This window comes from Thermobia domestica, chromosome 13, assembly GCF_964235325.1.
Source record: "Thermobia domestica chromosome 13, izTheDome1.hap1.1, whole genome shotgun sequence".
NCBI classification, from domain to species: domain Eukaryota; kingdom Metazoa; phylum Arthropoda; class Insecta; order Zygentoma; family Lepismatidae; genus Thermobia; species Thermobia domestica.
In genome coordinates this window covers 207,093,385-207,110,425 of record NC_137466.1, presented here as the reverse complement: position 1 = coordinate 207,110,425, position 17,041 = coordinate 207,093,385, and the positions used below count along the sequence as shown (strand labels likewise).

General features: G+C 37.1%; 2 protein-coding genes across 2 annotated transcripts in view; both read left to right on the top strand.

The window, feature by feature from the left end:
• The window catches only part of LOC145668977 (calcitonin gene-related peptide type 1 receptor-like), a 789,948-nt gene that overhangs the window by 386,534 nt on the left and 386,373 nt on the right, over window positions 1-17,041 (top strand). The gene's annotated exons all lie outside the window — the stretch shown is intronic.
• LOC145667952 (uncharacterized) lies at window positions 24-1,712 on the top strand. Its single transcript, XM_081735377.1, has 2 exons — window positions 24-207; window positions 469-1,712. The coding sequence occupies exons 1-2, from the start codon at window positions 24-26 to the stop codon at window positions 1,710-1,712; spliced, it is 1,428 nt and encodes a 475-aa protein (XP_081591503.1).

Genomic DNA, 17,041 nt, shown 5'->3' with positions numbered 1-17,041 from the left:
ACCAGTGGCATCATGTGTCGTCAATGGACAATCCAGCCGACATTATTACACGGGGAATGGATCCGAAACAGTTGAAAGAAGCAGATATTTGGTGGCATGGACCCGCATGGCTTGAATCATCTGCATGGCCCGAACAATCAGAAGTGGTAGACGAAGATGTTCCAGAAGAAAGGAAAGAAACGAGCATATCTTTAGCCAGTTATGAAGGTGACATAAGCTGTCTGGAGAAATTTTCATCATTGTGGAAACTATTGCGAGTTATTTGTTTGTGTCGTCGTTTTATTTACAATTGTAAAAATCACAACGAGAAGAAAGTAGGAACTATTTCCACTACTGAAATTAGTGATACTTTACAACAATGCATTAAGCTAAGCCAGCAGGTTAGTTATTCGCAAGAATTCAAGGACTTAGCTTCATCAGGCCAAGTTTCATCCCAAAGTGAACTTAAATCTTTGTATCCATTTATAGATAATGAACAGTTGCTACGAGTCGGAGGACGACTAAAAAACTCCGACTTACCGTATGATAGCCGACATCAGATCATCTTACCACCTAAAGAGCATCTCACCAAATTGATAATTGAAGCGGAACATAGAAGATTGTTACATGCTGGACCGCAGTTATTGATTTCATCATTGAGGCAAAAATATTGGATCCCACGAGCTAAACAAGTCGTTCGATCTATCATTCATCAGTGTCTAGTTTGTTTTAAATTGAAAGCGTCAGCCTCAGAACAACTCATGGGTCAATTACCATCAGCACGAGTACAGCCAGCTCGAGCTTTTATTCACGTAGGGGTGGATTTCGCTGGTCCCCTAATGATTAAGCAAGGAACTAGATCTCGTAAAGTGACAAAGGCGTATGTTGCAATATTCGTGTGCTTAGCAACCAAAGCGATTCATATGGAGTTAGTGAGTGATTTGAGTAGCCAAGCATTTTTAGCAGCTCTTCGAAGATTTGTATCCAGAAGAGGCAAATTTTCGAACATCTATAGTGACAACGGAACCAATTTCATTGGAGCTCAGCGAGAACTTAAGGAGCTTCAACAACTACTCAGTTCACAACAATTTCAAAACTCAATTCAAGATGTTGCAGTGCAAGAAGGATTTACATGGCATTTCATTCCACCCAGAGCAAGTCATTTTGCAGGCATTTGGGAAAGTGCAGTGAAGTCATTTAAGTTTCATTTAAGAAGAATAGTAGGTTGCACAATTTTGACATTTGAAGAACTCAACACAGTTATAACACAAATAGAAGCCTGTTTGAATTCAAGACCAATCACCGTTCTATCCAATGATCCCGATGATCCTTCATTTTTGTCGCCAGGACATTTCCTTATTGGTGAACCTTTGATGAGCATTCCTGAGCCAGATCTAGTGGACATTCCGACCAACCGATTATCAAGATGGAATCACCTTCAGAAGATGAAGCAGCATTTTTGGAAAAGATGGTCTCAGGATTATCTACATGAACTCCAGCAGAGAAGAAAATGGACAACAAGACAACCTAATATTTCTATTGGAGATGTGGTTCTAATCAAAGAAGACAATTCTCCTCCATTGTCATGGAAATTAGGTGTCATTCAACAAGTGTTTCCGGGAAAAGATGGACTAGTGAGAGTAGTGAGTGTAAAGTGTAAGACAGGGACTGTTAAAAGACCGATTACTAAAATTGTACCTTTACCTAAAAGTGATAATGTGGATTATGTGTAAGTTGATTGACTTAGTTCAATCAAGAGAGGGGAGAATGTAGAGACTTTTATAGTGAGTTTGTATCATTGTCATTACATTTGCATAACGTTTCTCTTTTGTTTTAAAAACAGTTTGTGTGTGTGAGTGTCAGCAAGTTGAGCACCAAGAGATCCATACAAGACGGTCCTCCGGAATTCGTAAAAAAAGACAATATAACAGTAAGTTGTAAGTGTTTCAGTTGTTGTGTAGTTAGTGCAAATAAACATTTATTCATTTATCATAATTAAACTGTTTTGTGAACATTTATTCATCAAAAGACAGAAACATATGCTTTCTTCAAAACTGGATATTTGCAAACAGTACCTGGCACATTCATGACACCTGTAATTACTGCTTCAATTTCAATACCGGAGACAACTGTGACGAGCCCGATTGTCCATCTTTATCGTTTTTCAAGTGTGCCCAGTGTTGTCTCCATTTTTGAATAAACCACACAATTATTCTTAAGTTTCATAAGAGTTACAATTAAACAGAGCTCTCAAACTGTATTGGCCACTATTGATTTCAATAGATGGTGTGCGTTACGAGCCATATGTCACATGACACCCTTTCCCGTATATTCTTCTTGCGCTAATTCCAACATGGTGGCTTTTCAGATTCTCCCATGATGCATATTACGTCTATTCAGTGGAGTTCTACATGCATTCCTCATATCCAACATTCGATCTCAACCCCTCTACTCGTTTCAAAATTAACATGGCATTTCGAGACCTTTTTTATGTTCTATCTTCGCACTTTGCCCTCATTTATCTCCCACCCTGTATACGGTCTACCACTAAACACCGTCTCTGTTTCTTTTGGTGCCGAATCCAGTGCTAGCAATCATTTTCAGCACTTGAATTTACCAAAACGGAATGGTCCGTTGTTAGTTCTAAAACACTGATTTAATGTTACATACTGCATACTATAAAAGGATAAATTAAAAATCTGTCTTTGAGTTTAACGTCTCACAATTATGCCCTTTAGGCTAAGATAGACGGTTGATTTTGGCAAGTGAATGATGATAGAAGAATTGGTGAAATTAGGATGTGGGATGGAACGAGAGTACCCCGAGAAAAATCCACGGACACGATGTTGTCCACCACAAATGTACTTGGCCGGGGATTGAACCAGGGACTACACGTACTATAGGCAAGCGCCCTACCACTGAGCCATCGTGACCCCAAAACTATAAATTAGTACAGTATTTGTAGGAATATACTGAAGAGGACTTACCGACGTTTAAACATAGAAAATACACAAGCCATTACCTGATATGCTCCAGTAATAAATATGGTTCAAATGTTGTTCTATCAGACCGTTTGTGGACCCCTCGTGACATAAAAGTATTCTGATAACTTGTAGGTGACATTAACAAGGAAATTAGTTCATAAATTTTCATACATACTTTTACCAAACTAGAAAAGAAATGTCAGAGACGAGACTGATAAAACATTTTCAAGATTCGGTATGAGACGACGAAAGTTCTCCAGACATAAGGCGTACAAGAAAACTTTTATATGGAATATACTGGATCTCTTGATCCAAAAAGGAAAATTATTAACGATGAACTTTAATAAGTACCGTACTTATGCTAAGTTCATAAGAAAACATGTAGTACCATATTAGGAGCGTAAGTATGATAATTAAAAGAGTTGGAATTCTTAATTGTTACTTTTTTATTTAATGTTACATAAATTGCTTGATTTACAATATCACTTCAAATTAAATGATTATTTCAAGATACATAATTTTTTTATCTCATTAACTTTCAATTTTAATTGCACATGCTCCATATATTATAAATTGTTAATCACAAATAAAGCGATTTTTGCCTAGTTATTTTACATTTAAAAACTTATTCTTAATTGTAATGGGAAAAGAGAAATTAATTTAACGAAGTTGGAAAATTAAAACAACATCCATTTTTATTTAAAACAAATATACAGAATAGTTTGTTCTGCAATTTGTTAATGAACTACTGCCATGTAACTTTTTTTAAAACTCAAATTATGAAATAAGCTAATGAGAATAAAAGCTAAACTAAAAATAAAAATAAATACACAATAGCTCATTTTAGAAATGAAGTCAATTATGTATGTCTCTGTTGTGAATAGTTTCAGCTTGTTCGAGTCAAAAAAGAAAAGAAAAAATGAAAAGTTTGATCAATTACGGTTGGCAGCATAATTGTACAGAAGCTTAAAACAGTTGGATTAATTATTTTACTTTGTTAATTCAACCAGCAGTACAGAGGCAATCAGCAGTAAGTATTGCGCGTTAGTGTATGCAGTGAGTTTTGTTTGCATCTAACTGTGAGCTCCACACACGCATTTCTCGCATCAGCAGTTTAGATAACCAGACATGACCAACTGTCTTTTTTGTCTTTTCTCTCTCTCTCTCTCTCGCTTTCTCTTTCTCTCTCTCTCCCTCTGATGTTAGGTTATTTATCCTCAACCAAGCCAACTTGCGTACGTAACGTCTGTAGCATTTGTTGTCACCAATTTCAATTTTTTACATATGATTCCTAAGTTGATCCCAAGTGTGTTCTTGTCAGTTTCATTCCCGATCCCCTGATGTTTAACTTCTTTCAATATTCTGCAGATATAAATATACAGGGTGTTTCAAAATTAATATCGGAAATTTTTATTGTAGTATTTATTACAATTAACTTACAATTATAGATAATACATCAAATGAAGCAGCAACTCAAATAGTCTTGTACGCACTCATGCACATGCACTGTTTCTTCTGTCTGCCGTTAGAAAGCGCTAGTAGCAAAGATGGCGATTAGTGAGCAGAAAGCTTATTGTTTTACATTTTGCAAAGACTGAATCTGTAGTTACAGTGTAACTGTCTGTGTGGAGAATTTCAAGGAGACGCTTACAACTACGTCATTATCGTTTGCAACTGCTACAAGCTCTAAAGCCTACAGATTACGGTTTACGTCCCAACTTTACAAATGAATTGATGCGCCATGACGAAGAAGAGTTTTTGAATCGTGTCGTCTTCACTGATGAATTGACATTTCACCTAAGTGGCGATGTGAATATTCATAATGTTCATATCTGTGGGTAAGCAAATCCACAAGTGATGGTACAGTTGCAATAAGACTCCCCTAAATTGAATGTGTTTTATACCATATCCCGGCGGAAAGTTTATGGGTCTTTCTCGACTCGATGTGTGCTGTGAGACGAATAGTGTTCACATTGAACACTTACAGCAAAAACTGTTTGAGTTGCTCTTTCGTTTGATAAGTTATTTATAATTGCAAGTTAAATGTAATAAATACAACAAAGCCTTAAAACCCCGATATTTATTTTGAAACATCCTATATAATACTAAACTTTATCTGAGCGATTATCATTTTTGTTGAGTCAGCAATATCTAGATTGACTGGACGCGGATTTCCATTCTTCTCAATCCTGAACCAGATTTGTTATTTTCTTGTAGCTCTCTTCCTATATTTTGAAATATTTGATCCGTTTATTTCAAGCACGGTCTTTCTCTGGGTATTTTTTTTTCTTCTACATCTCCTCCACAGCCAATAACGTCGTTCCTGTAGTCTTATAATGGTCCAATCATCCTACTTCGTCTTTTTGTAATAGCGTTCAGTACATTCCTTATTAACTTTTACCGTTTCAATCACTCTTTCCTTTGATCCATCCATCTAATTTTTAGCTTTCTTCTTTCAACATTCTTAAAGAAAAAACTGGTACATTAGAGTCCCGAAAACTCGGCCTAATGTGGACCAAAGGGTGGCCTAGTTTGTGAAAATGCCTGGTTATCGGGAACGGAGTTAAAAAAGAATGAGTGTTTCCTCAGAAAATACAGTACTGTACTTGGATGTATTGGTTGCAGGCAAGGTTCGTCGACCCTACTGTTCCGTGCTTTTACAGGTCCCTTCATAACTAGCTGTTTCTGCGTAGCCACTTTCTCCAGCTGTAGTATGACGTCACCGCGGTGAAGCAGGGACAAATATTGTAAGCTAAGCAAATGTTCCACCATAGCGATTTGCAAAGGAAAACAAATTTTAAAATGCGATAAAAAGATACTACAAACAGATATAATACGTACTTACTTTAGGATTGTGCACCACTTAGAGAATAGCTTTGCATCCACTACCTTAAAAGCATCTTTCTTAAGAAGTTCCTGTGTTTTTCTATTCAAAAACCGAATTCTGAAGAATGTCCTAGCCTTGTCGAATAGTTTCAACATAGAAGTGTCTTTCTTAGGACATCAAATGGTCGGCCAGTCACATTCTTTTGTTTTCGACTTTTTTCTTTTTTGTAAAATTTTCAAAATACATCTTATTTTTTGTTGCTTTCACCCACCAGGAAGAAGGTAAAATGAGACCACAACATAGCCTCACATTGCCACCATTCAACTTGGAAAGAATTGCAACTATGTTTAATCCTAAGACTTCAACTTTCGATATGATTTCGAAATTTAAGTTTTTACTCATAGTCTTATCGAAATCTTCATACACTGACTGTTTCCACATATCTATCAAGCCTCGAATCATTGCCACCTGGACATTTCTGTGTCATTCCAAAATTAAGTAAACCTGTTCGTCATAGGACACGCGCCCATTAACATTCATTTCATCAAATATAAGCACTGGAAATTTCTTCACACTCTTTAATCAGCGTTCTTGCTCCGTCAAAATTTTCAAAACTGGTGTAAGAATACCACGAGAAAATGGTTATTTTTGCATGCAATGTCGAAGTGTTGACACATTGAGTACGCGGATTAGAACATGTAACCGCAGATGATTGTATAATTTATCACGGTGGCGCGTTGTGTTAATGCACGAATAATATCTTAATGAGTCCATCTTACTTTTTCTTGCCATTTATTAGCATATTTACTTGGCCCTGTATAAAACTTTTTCGTAATATATCCCCCAGCGGAAATTTCGACTTTTTAAAAATTTAGCCTAATTTTAGGGGCAATTTTAGCAATTTTAATATAAAATAGCTTCATATTTAGTTTGGACCACCCCCGAAATAAATTCCTGGGTACGCTACTGCCCACCGGTTATTAACCACTCTATTGAAACGATCACAATATTATATTTTAGAACCGGTCTTTGAAATTGGTTCTTTATTATATTTGCTTTCCAATTCGCTTAACTTCGTTTGTAAATATAGACTATTATTTTGGCTTTGTACATACTGACAGAGTTTTGTTTTTCGTTGGGCCGCGGTGGCTCAATGGTAGAGCGTTCACCTCTGGTGCATGCGCTCTTGGTTCGATCCCTGCGCGCCAAGTGAACTTTGTGGTGGACAAACATCATGTGCGTGGGTTTTCTCGGGGTTCTCCTGTTTCCGCTCACTTTCTTTATTCCACTATTTCATTCATTTCTCATCATCACCGTATCCTTTAGACCAGCCGGCATAACCATGCGACGTAAAACTTTAATTTTAGTTTCTCGCTCTCTTCACGCAAAAAGGAAAGTTCTTCCTTTAGTTCATGCCCCTCACTCTCTACAGAACAAACGGAACATAAAGAGGTATTTTTTGTTCCGGTCATAATAGTTATTTCATTTGACTGTACCTAAATGCCTGATTTGTTTTTACTCTAAACACCTAGCTTTCGTACACTTATTTCTTTCATTATTTACAGGAACACGGTTCCGTATGCCACTGATAAGTTCAGTGAAGGCACAACATCGGTTTAAACTTATTCTTGAGTGGAATATTTAGAAACTCACGTTTTAAATCATGTTTATAAGCTTCGGGAAAAAAATGATCGGAATAGACGCTAGCGTAGGTGTCTTTCCGACAACATTTCTCTTGCCAAACTTTCCACAGAGGGTCCGAGGGAAATACCTGATAAATAACTTCGGAACCTTTAATATTTCTACTATGATTGCAAGTACTTATCGTACAATTCGACATGCTTATAAGCTAACACGAACACTATGGTAATTATTTTTTCTCAATACAGGAAAACAAGAATCATTCGCTTTCCTGCAAAAATCAAACTAACAAGCATGAGTGAATGAGAAGGACCTTGGGCGAAAGCTGTTTCTGCTCCGACGGTGACGTCACGATTTTACTACATCTTCGGTTTTCAAAGAAGGGTAGTTATGACGCGACCTTAAAAGAGGGAAGGAACAGTAGGATCGACGGACCTTGACTGCAACCTTTACAACCTGGTAAAGGTTGCAGGTAGATTGAACCGATGAGGCGCGCCGGCGCCAAATACGTGGTTGAGGAGTGGGAATGTGACGCGAGAAAAAGAAATGCGGGAAAAGAGGACACACGCACGCAGGCAATGACCTTGAAGAAGTGTGTGTGTGGGGGGGTTATTTCTTCCTGTCAGGGTATGGCCGCGTTATCAGGACTGCTGCGTTATCCAGTGCCGAGTTTTAGAGTCTCTACTCTAACATAAAATAACATACTTAACGTATGGTTAATGTTACGTAAGACTGAATTTCTTTTCTTGTGATAACACATATTCTTTTTTTGTAACTGCTACCCAACTGGCATTTTTTTTCTCAAAACTCGGACCGTGACATTTAGTTATTTTATGTTTTGTCTCGTAACTAATTTTTGTCAGACAGTTCTTTTTTTAAAATTTATTCATGGCATATTTAATTTTTAAAATAAAACAAAGCTCAAAAGTTAACTTTGTAGTAGGATATTCCTTTGAAAGTTTCAGCTGGAAAATCCATTCAATTGTCATCAAGTTGCTTCTGTCCATGTAGATAGAGCCATTGTTGCTTTTTGCTCTTTTTTTTTTTTATTTGTCAAAGCGTGAACAAACCGCAACAATGATGATTTCAGGCTTTCCTCAATGGGGAAAAGGTCTTTCATTACATAGGGAGCGATAGGAGTACTGTGAAAATACTGCTAACCAACTTTGGAAAAGATAGGGGATATGTTTCGGAGAGAATTTTGTAACTCCGAGGGAAATTCCTTTCCCTGCTCCCCTTGAAATTATCACTCAACTGCAGGACTACGAAGAGGAAAAGAACAAATCCCTTATTGTTGGAAGATGAATAGATTTACAAGAAGACCGTTTCAGCTTGTTTAGAATTTATCTGTTATTCAGTAGGATTTTAAAAATATTTGTGAAGCATTCCCCTTGCGTTCTTGCACTTACCTTATGTCCACATCTAAAAAAAATCCATGATTCAAATACGGTATATAATCACTTTTTCTTGATTAGCTTGCTTCTTTTACGAAGTTTTACATGTGGTTATGTTACAGCTATATGGTTTTCAAGAGCGCCGATCTTCGGGGAGCCATAGGTTTGCGTGTTACTTGCTACGGTGTTACTTGCCACTATTGGAATTTCGTGTTACTTGCCACGGTTACCTTATCGCATATTTATCTGTCTATGACAGCGTGTCCGTTGCCACGCACCTGCATCTAGATTTGACCTTGAGGGGGTGGGAGTAATTTCCCAAGCAATTTTCAAAGCAAGGCAATCATCTGAAACATAAGAAAGAAACCAAATTTCTGATTTAAGAAATAGGACCCTTGTTACATTAATGCGTGTCGCAAAACTCGCACGAAATACAAGAAACAAAACAAGATTCTGATGTTAAGGACTATTCTTGCAAATCTACACAAACAATTGAAATTCTTCAGTAATTCGAGCGCTCATTTTGCCGTCTGAAAGCATGGAAGAAACGCAATGATTTATCTTTACATCACATTCGATCCATACTTCTAGGTGGTTCCAATAGGAACCTTGTCACTTGCGCGTCGCACGTCATAATGATTATGATTATAAACATTAATTATTTACAAAATCCAACAGCATGTCGCTTTTCTTCTTAATCAACTATTCCAACTTTTGTACGTAACTCAAACTTCTGATACATTTTTTTTAAAAATCACAGCCTCCTCTTAGATTTTCGAGAATTCGTTGTATTCTCTCGTCAAGCTTTATAGAAGATACTTTCCTTCTCTTTTGCGGTATACCTTGCACTTGCTGTCTCATAAAGGCATGTAAACTAAATTTAGCGTCTTCCTTCAGCACCTTTAACAAAGATAAACACAAACTTCAGACTAGCTGTACCACCTGAAGAAAGGCTAATAGTGACATTAAGGTAAGCATGGACTATGTGTGTATTAGAATGATTTACCTGTAATATAAGCGTTAATAATAATTAGATGCCTAATGACATTGGTCCATTAACTTGTACTGTGATATCAGACTCAAAATCTAATAGGTTTCGGTGGTAAAGCGTTCACTTCTGGTGCATAGGATCCCTGGTTCGATCACAGCTCGCGCTAAGTGGGGTTTGTGGTGGACAAAAACGTGTGGATGAGTTTTCCCATTTCCTCCCATTTTCTTCATCTTGTCATTTCATTCATTCTCATCATCGCCGTCTCCTTTAGCCTACCCGGCATAACCGTGGAACAAAACTCCAAGGTTTCATTTCATTTTCATTTCAAAATTTAATAGACACCTGTGTAAATACCTGTGATATTTTATTTTTTATTTTTATTTATTTATTTATTTATTTATTTATTGGCTGTGAAATTCATTCCAGTTTCTTACAATAGCGAAACACACTTCCTCCTGCAATTTCTTCTTTCAATTTATATCTGAATGTTCTTGCTAACTTTTTTTTATATATAACGCTGGTGTTTCTCTATTTAATCAATTTTTCATTGTCTTTATCACTAATTAAAGACATACATGCATTAGCTTCCGTTGCGAACACTTTCTTCATATTCTACACACGAAACGAACTGTTATGTGAAAAAACTTGTAGAAAACATCTATTTTTTTTATATCTCTCTCTCTGCTTGGACGTACCTCGGCAACTTTTCTGTCGCCGTCGCCGCAGTGAGCGGACTCTCATAAGACTCAATGCATTTCTAGATGTTGCCCAACTGTTCCGTCGCCAAGCTGTTGCCTTAGGTCTACCGCTCACTGTCAACATTTTGTCGGGCAACTATCTTGTTGCTCTGGCTAAATGCATTGAGTCTTATGGGAGTTCGTTCACTGAGGAGACGGCGACATAATAATTGCTGAGGTGTCGCTAAGCAGGGCGACAGCAGGGCAACAGTTTGGCGACGGAACAGTTGCGCAACATCTAAAAATGCATTGAATCTTATGGGAGTCCGCTCACTGAGGCGACGGCAACAGAAAAGTTGTTTACTACAAGTTTTTTCGAGTAACAGTTCGTTCCGTGTGTAGCGCGTGAAAAGAAGTGTTCGCAATGGAAAGTAATACATTCTTTGATTAGTGACTAGCATGTCTTTAATTAGTGATAAAAACTATGAAAAATTAATTGAGGAAATAGAGAAACGCCCAGCATTAAAGAAGAAAAATATATATAAAGAAGAATTTGTGGAAGGAAGTGTGTTTCGCTGTTATAAGAAACTAGAATGAGTTTTCCAGCCAAGAAGAAACAACACTTCCACCCCCTCTAGGTGAAATCTAGATGCAGGTGCGTGGCAACGGACACGCTGTCATAGATAGATAAATATGCGATAAGGTAACCGTGGCAAGTAACACGAAATTCCAATAGTGGCAAGTAACACCGTGGCAAGTAACACGCAACGAGCCATAGGCCCCCAGAGCTCATGTGGGCCCCTATTTTATTAATGAATATACAATATTTAGCATAATTTTAGTGCAATTTGACTTAAAATCCTCATATATATATCCCCACGCCCGTATCCAGGGGGTCTAGGGGGCCGGGCTTCTCCTAAATTTTGGCTGCCCCCATAAAAGTTTCACGGTAGCCTGGCAAATGAACTATAATATGGTTATGAACTATAATATGGTTGGATAGGCCCCCCTAACTTCAGCCGCCTCCCTACATTTTTGGGCTGGCTACAGGCCTGTATATCCTCCTGCATCTGAATGGGCCCCCCAAATTTACAGAGAAATCAGCGCAACTTGATGGTATTCCTACAGATAATAAGGTAATTTAATTTTTCAGTAGAATCTTCTTATAACGTATTAAAATTTGTAAATTTGAGGATTTTTAAAAAAAAATCAAATTAGGTTCCTAATTTTTTTTATTGATGTACGAGGGTGAGTCAATAAATACCTGGAATCAATTTTTATTATGTATTTCAACAAGAGTATCTACAATGTTTATTAGAACCCATCTCACACAGACTTTGTGAAAGTTGAGCCTGTTATGAATAATGTCATATGCAGAACCATGACTAATCTGCCCATGAGTTGCTACTTCATCACTAATCACTCGTCTGTTATTCAGAAAAAAATGAAATCTTTAAGTTTTACGTCCAACGGTTATGCCGGTGAGGCTAAAGGAGACAGTGATGAGAGATGAATGAAAATGGTGGAATGAAGAAAGTGGGAGGAAACGGGAGAACCCCGAGAAAACCCACGAGCACGGTGTTTGTCCACCACAAAGTTCACTTGGCGGGGGCTGGGATCGAACCCGGGACCCCAAGCACCAGAGGTGAACGCTCTACCACTGAGCCACCGCGCCCCCCATCTGTTATTCAGAATCAAGGCACACAGTCGTTTAATAATGTCATCAGTTGTTCTTGTAGCTGAACGCCTTGCTTTTTCCTCATTCTCCAAGCCCTTTGGAGAACATTTGAACTGTTCAATCCACTGGTAAACACTTCGCTGTGGCGACACATTGTCCCCATATTGTGCTTAAAGTCTTCTATGAATTTTCACTCCGCGTGGATCTTCAGACTACAACAAATAGATGACAGAACGCTGTTCCCCTTTGGTGCGCACAGAAAGTTTACAACCATCTTTACTTCGCAACACCGCAAAGCGGACTGATGTGATAACGCTGCAACCTATCACAGGCGAAGACAATCGTGACATCTAGTTTCTGGTGAGCACAATATTATATCAGGGTGGCCAAGATTAAAGAAACGTCATATCTTATAACTCGTTTATTGTAAATAAAGATTATAGAATAGTAAATTATTATTATTATCATCACCAACAACCGCTCGACATCACGTGACATCACGTGAGCCCGCTCGAGCGCCGCACTAAAGTTAAGAAATGACAACACTCAGAAAGCTGCAAATTTCATTTTCAGTAACACTTCTTTTATCGTGGCCACTCTGTATAAACTAGAACCATTTCCATTTTTTTTCTTATAGACAATAAATTTAGGAACGCACCTTACAAAGTCATAATTGTGAGCATCCAAACTACACGAAAAACTTTGAAAATAGTCATTAGTTTACGTAATTGCGGATCGTACTTCTTACGTCCTTGTCTTCGGTTAACTCTCTATTACTCTACCTCGTGTCCTCCCTCTTTTAGTTCTGTTGCAAGCTCTCTGTCATTGAATCAAGCTCTCTGATTCAATGAATCGCCATATGGTTGATGAAATGTGGAGTGAGCACATTGACATTAGATAAGGTAATTGTTGAAATGTGGACAAAGAAAAAAAACTGCATGTTTAGCTGATTAAGAAGTATATGAAAGGAAACGAGTCAGCACAAAACAGAAATTCTTTTATGTCTGAATATATAAACGAACTGTCCCTAGTAGCTGAGACAGCTTACAAACCGCTTGTTGTAAGCTTGAATTGCAAGTCGTTAAAGCTTGCATCAAGCTTGATTGGAAAACACGCAAGCATACCGCAAGCTGGATTCCAGTAACGAAGTTACATGAGGGCAACCTTGCATTCACTGTTCCATTCAAGCTTGACGCAAGCGTTTTACAAGTCAAGTCAAGTAAATAGACAAAGAACGGCCAGTGACGCTACGACGCTCTGCGTAGGGTCTAAAGCAGTGTTTCTCAAAGTGTGGGTCGCGCGTTGCTTTTTTGTGGGTCACGAGAACTTTTCCTTTCAATTATGAAAATTTCATTTTGATGGAGAAACGTATGGTGTAAAGTACTATTCAGAAAATGAAAAATGGAAGCATTTGTTAATGAGTTGAAGAGTAAGTGGTTGCTCAGAGTCCTGTCGTGTTGTACAGTCAGTAGAGAGGCTGTGTTAGGATGGAAAGAAAATTTGGTGAGTCAAAATCTGTTACAGGAAAGTTCATTGCGTCGGAAGTAGTGTTATCTCTTTCCATGGAAACACTTTAACCTGCTATGCACATGCGTATAATTTCATATAATAGATAAAGTTATTGAAAAAGAAATTTACGTTACACTTGCTCTATCATCACCGGCTGATATTCACCTACCGACATGGCCACTATATTCAAAAATTTACATTACAGTACGATAAAAGAAACCAACTAACTTTTGATTTATTAAAACAAGCATTGAGCTTAGCTTTGTAACATTCGTGGTCGCTGGGGGTGTTTACAACATCCCAAAATAAATTTCATGTTAATCTTTCATACGGACTGTTATTGAACTAACTGGAATAAATACAGCTGTCTCCTTATATTAAACCTCCTGCTAGCAAATTTGAAAATTTAATGTTTGTAAAAACAAAATATATTTTATTTTTAAAATGAGTAGTTCAATGTACTTTAATTTCCTGGAGAAGTCTTGTGGAAGAGTAACATTGAAAATAACAATTATGATTGTTTCTAAACATTTCAAACATTCGTAATCGAAAAAGAAGTGAATCCAGACGATTCCATAATTTCTGGAATACCCGCATATTTGGAGGCATTGAAACAAAATTTTGAATATTACTTCCTTGAATATATGGAAAAAATGTAAGCAACAGAAGTGGATTGCAAACCCGTTTGTCAGTGGCATTTCAACTTGAATATCAGCCAAGGCTCATGGAAAACTAACTAATCGTCCTATCTCAAGATAGCTCACTTCATATGTATTTCAATCCCATAAAGCTGGCACTGTTTTGGCTGTCCGTTCAGCAAACTTATCCAGAACTTTCTACCGAAGCTTTGAAAGTGCTACTCCAATTTAGTTCTTCCTATTTATTTGAAGCTGGGTCTTCAGCAATCGTGGGGATAAAGACTAAATACAGAAACCGACTGCATGTGTTCATCTCCTTGCGGCCGAAAGTAACTCATCAGCATGGATATCAACGCAGTTATTAATAAATACAGAAAAGAAGTACATGCATCGCATGCGTCTCATTATGAACAGCAATACAAATATTTTGTTATACAATAACTTTCTGTATATCATGTATATTTTTACTAATAGATATGATTTACAAAATGTAATTGCTTTGAAGTACATTACCATTACGTAGAATGTGAATGTGTATTTGAATGAAAGTAGGTGGGCCACAGAATACTTTTTATTATTTAATGTGGGTCGCAGTAACAACAAGTTTGAGAACCACTGGTCTAAAGCATTGCTTGCAAGTACAACAAAAGGCAGATTGTATGAAAGCTTAAGTTTCAAGTGAAAGCGTAGAAAACCAAAAGCCAATCACGCGCCAACTGGAAGAAAACTTTCTTACTACTAAGGGTATGTTGCACTGAAAAAAAAAAAAAAAAATAGAAATTAAAACGTAACTTTAACATTGATCTGATAATGAGAATTGACTGTCCATGTTTTCAAATAAATATCGTTTTCGCAGAATTTCAGTTCAATATAAGTCCAAAATTTGTTAATACGTACAATTAATCGTGTTGTTTGTAATAATCTGGATTTTTTTAAAAAAAAAAACGGTATTCACCATTTACTTACGCCTCTGTATTCAACTAATTAAATTGTAACCAACGTTTCACATCGACGCTCTGCTACAAAACTCCCCTCGAAATCTGCTGAACGGTTGGTTATCTTCTGTGTTGGAAGAATATATTCGTATGTTGTGTCCTTCATATATGTGTATGTGTATATGTTTTTTTTCTTTCTTTCTTTAATACCGCTTGGAAATGACTGCATGTACACAGTAGAAATTTGAATATATTGGGAAGAAATGCTGAATAGGACATATGCTGCTGGCTGACCGTAAAAGCTGCAATAACGCACAGATGACAGAAGTTATTCAAACTAGCAAGTTTACTCCAACTACTGTATATATGTACGATATTCAACTCTGTTGTAGAGAGAAAATTTCTGTTAGCTTACAGAGCCGTGCTCCCTCCCCAAATGTATATATCTGTATATATGGGATAGCTGTTGTTAAGAGTACGGAACTGTATCAGTTTTATAGCAGCAGAGAGCCGTGTTGTTTGCAATGACCCAACTCATGTCTACGTAGCCAACTGAAAAGTAAACCATGAACAAAGTTTATTTTTATGTAAATGTACAAGATGTATTGCTCAGTGATGTGTTTCAGAGAAAAAGAGAAAAAGAGATTGTTACGGTTATATTCTCTTATTCACACACATATGAAGGCCAATAAATTATGGTTTAGAAACCATCCTGTGTCCATGTTCAATCCTTACAATTTTTTTTATGTGTTTTCTGTTCTCATCTTTTCATATATGTATAGCGACCTTTTTTTTCTCTCAATGTTTCACTAGTTTCCTGATGATATTGTCATTTTCGTTTTCGCATTATTTTTAAGTTTCAAGCTATAGATTGTCCATTTGTCTGTTTATCGATCATGGTAAGTATCAGTCTATCAATCGATATCAGAGTAAAAATGATAAGAGATAAGGAGTGAATTCAGTAGCAAATATACCGGTATATAGGTTACGCCCCCTTGTCTTACTTTGAAATATCGCCAAGTGAGCTTTGTGGTGGACAAACACAGTGTGCGCGGATTTTATCGGAGTTCTACCGTATCCTCTCACTTTCTTTATTCCACCATTTCATTCACTTCTCATTTTCTCCTTCTCTTTTAGCCTGGCTAGCATAACTGTGAGACGTTAAACGGGAAGATTTCATTTCATTTCCTACTTAATTTAAATTTAAATTGAATTAAATTGAATTGAATTAAATTCCTAATAATTTAAATTGAATCAATGCAAGTGTTAAGTTGCTATCGAATCGTTACAATTATTATTATAAAATTAAAAATATATCTTTCTGTGAGTAACGCAGTTAACATTTGCCGATCCGCTACGTAGATAGGCAGGAAGGTAGTGGAGCGGAAAGTGTTAACGACAATATTATAAATTAGCCTTACTCACAAACTGAGACATTTTCCTTCTTTAATAAAGATTGTAGTGTAGTTGGCTCTAGTGAACGGATGTCAACTTCTCTTGCCCGTGAAAATTGCACATCAGTTTTGCATCATCTTCTTCTGAACGGTTCCAAAGATCTCTCGAGTTAGAGAAGAATGAACACCGAGAAACCACTTTTTCCATAACAGTCAATGGAGTGAACAAATTCACGCAACCATACAAACATGTACGTATATTATTGTTGCATAACTTCCAGAAAAATGAAATGAAAGTAAATCTGAGTTTTACGTCCCACGATTATGCCGGCTACGCTAAAGAAGACGGTGTTCATGAAATCATGAATGAAGTGGAATGAAGAAAGCGGGAGGA

Excerpts from the sequence above, each read along its gene's own strand:
- LOC145667952 (XM_081735377.1), top strand. The coding sequence starts at position 24 with ATGGACAATCCAGCCGACATTATTACACGGGGAATGGATCCGAAACAG. Across the intron at positions 208-468 it reads ATCTTTAGCCAGTTATGAAG|ATAATGAACAGTTGCTACGA; the intron begins GTGACATAAGCT and ends ATCCATTTATAG.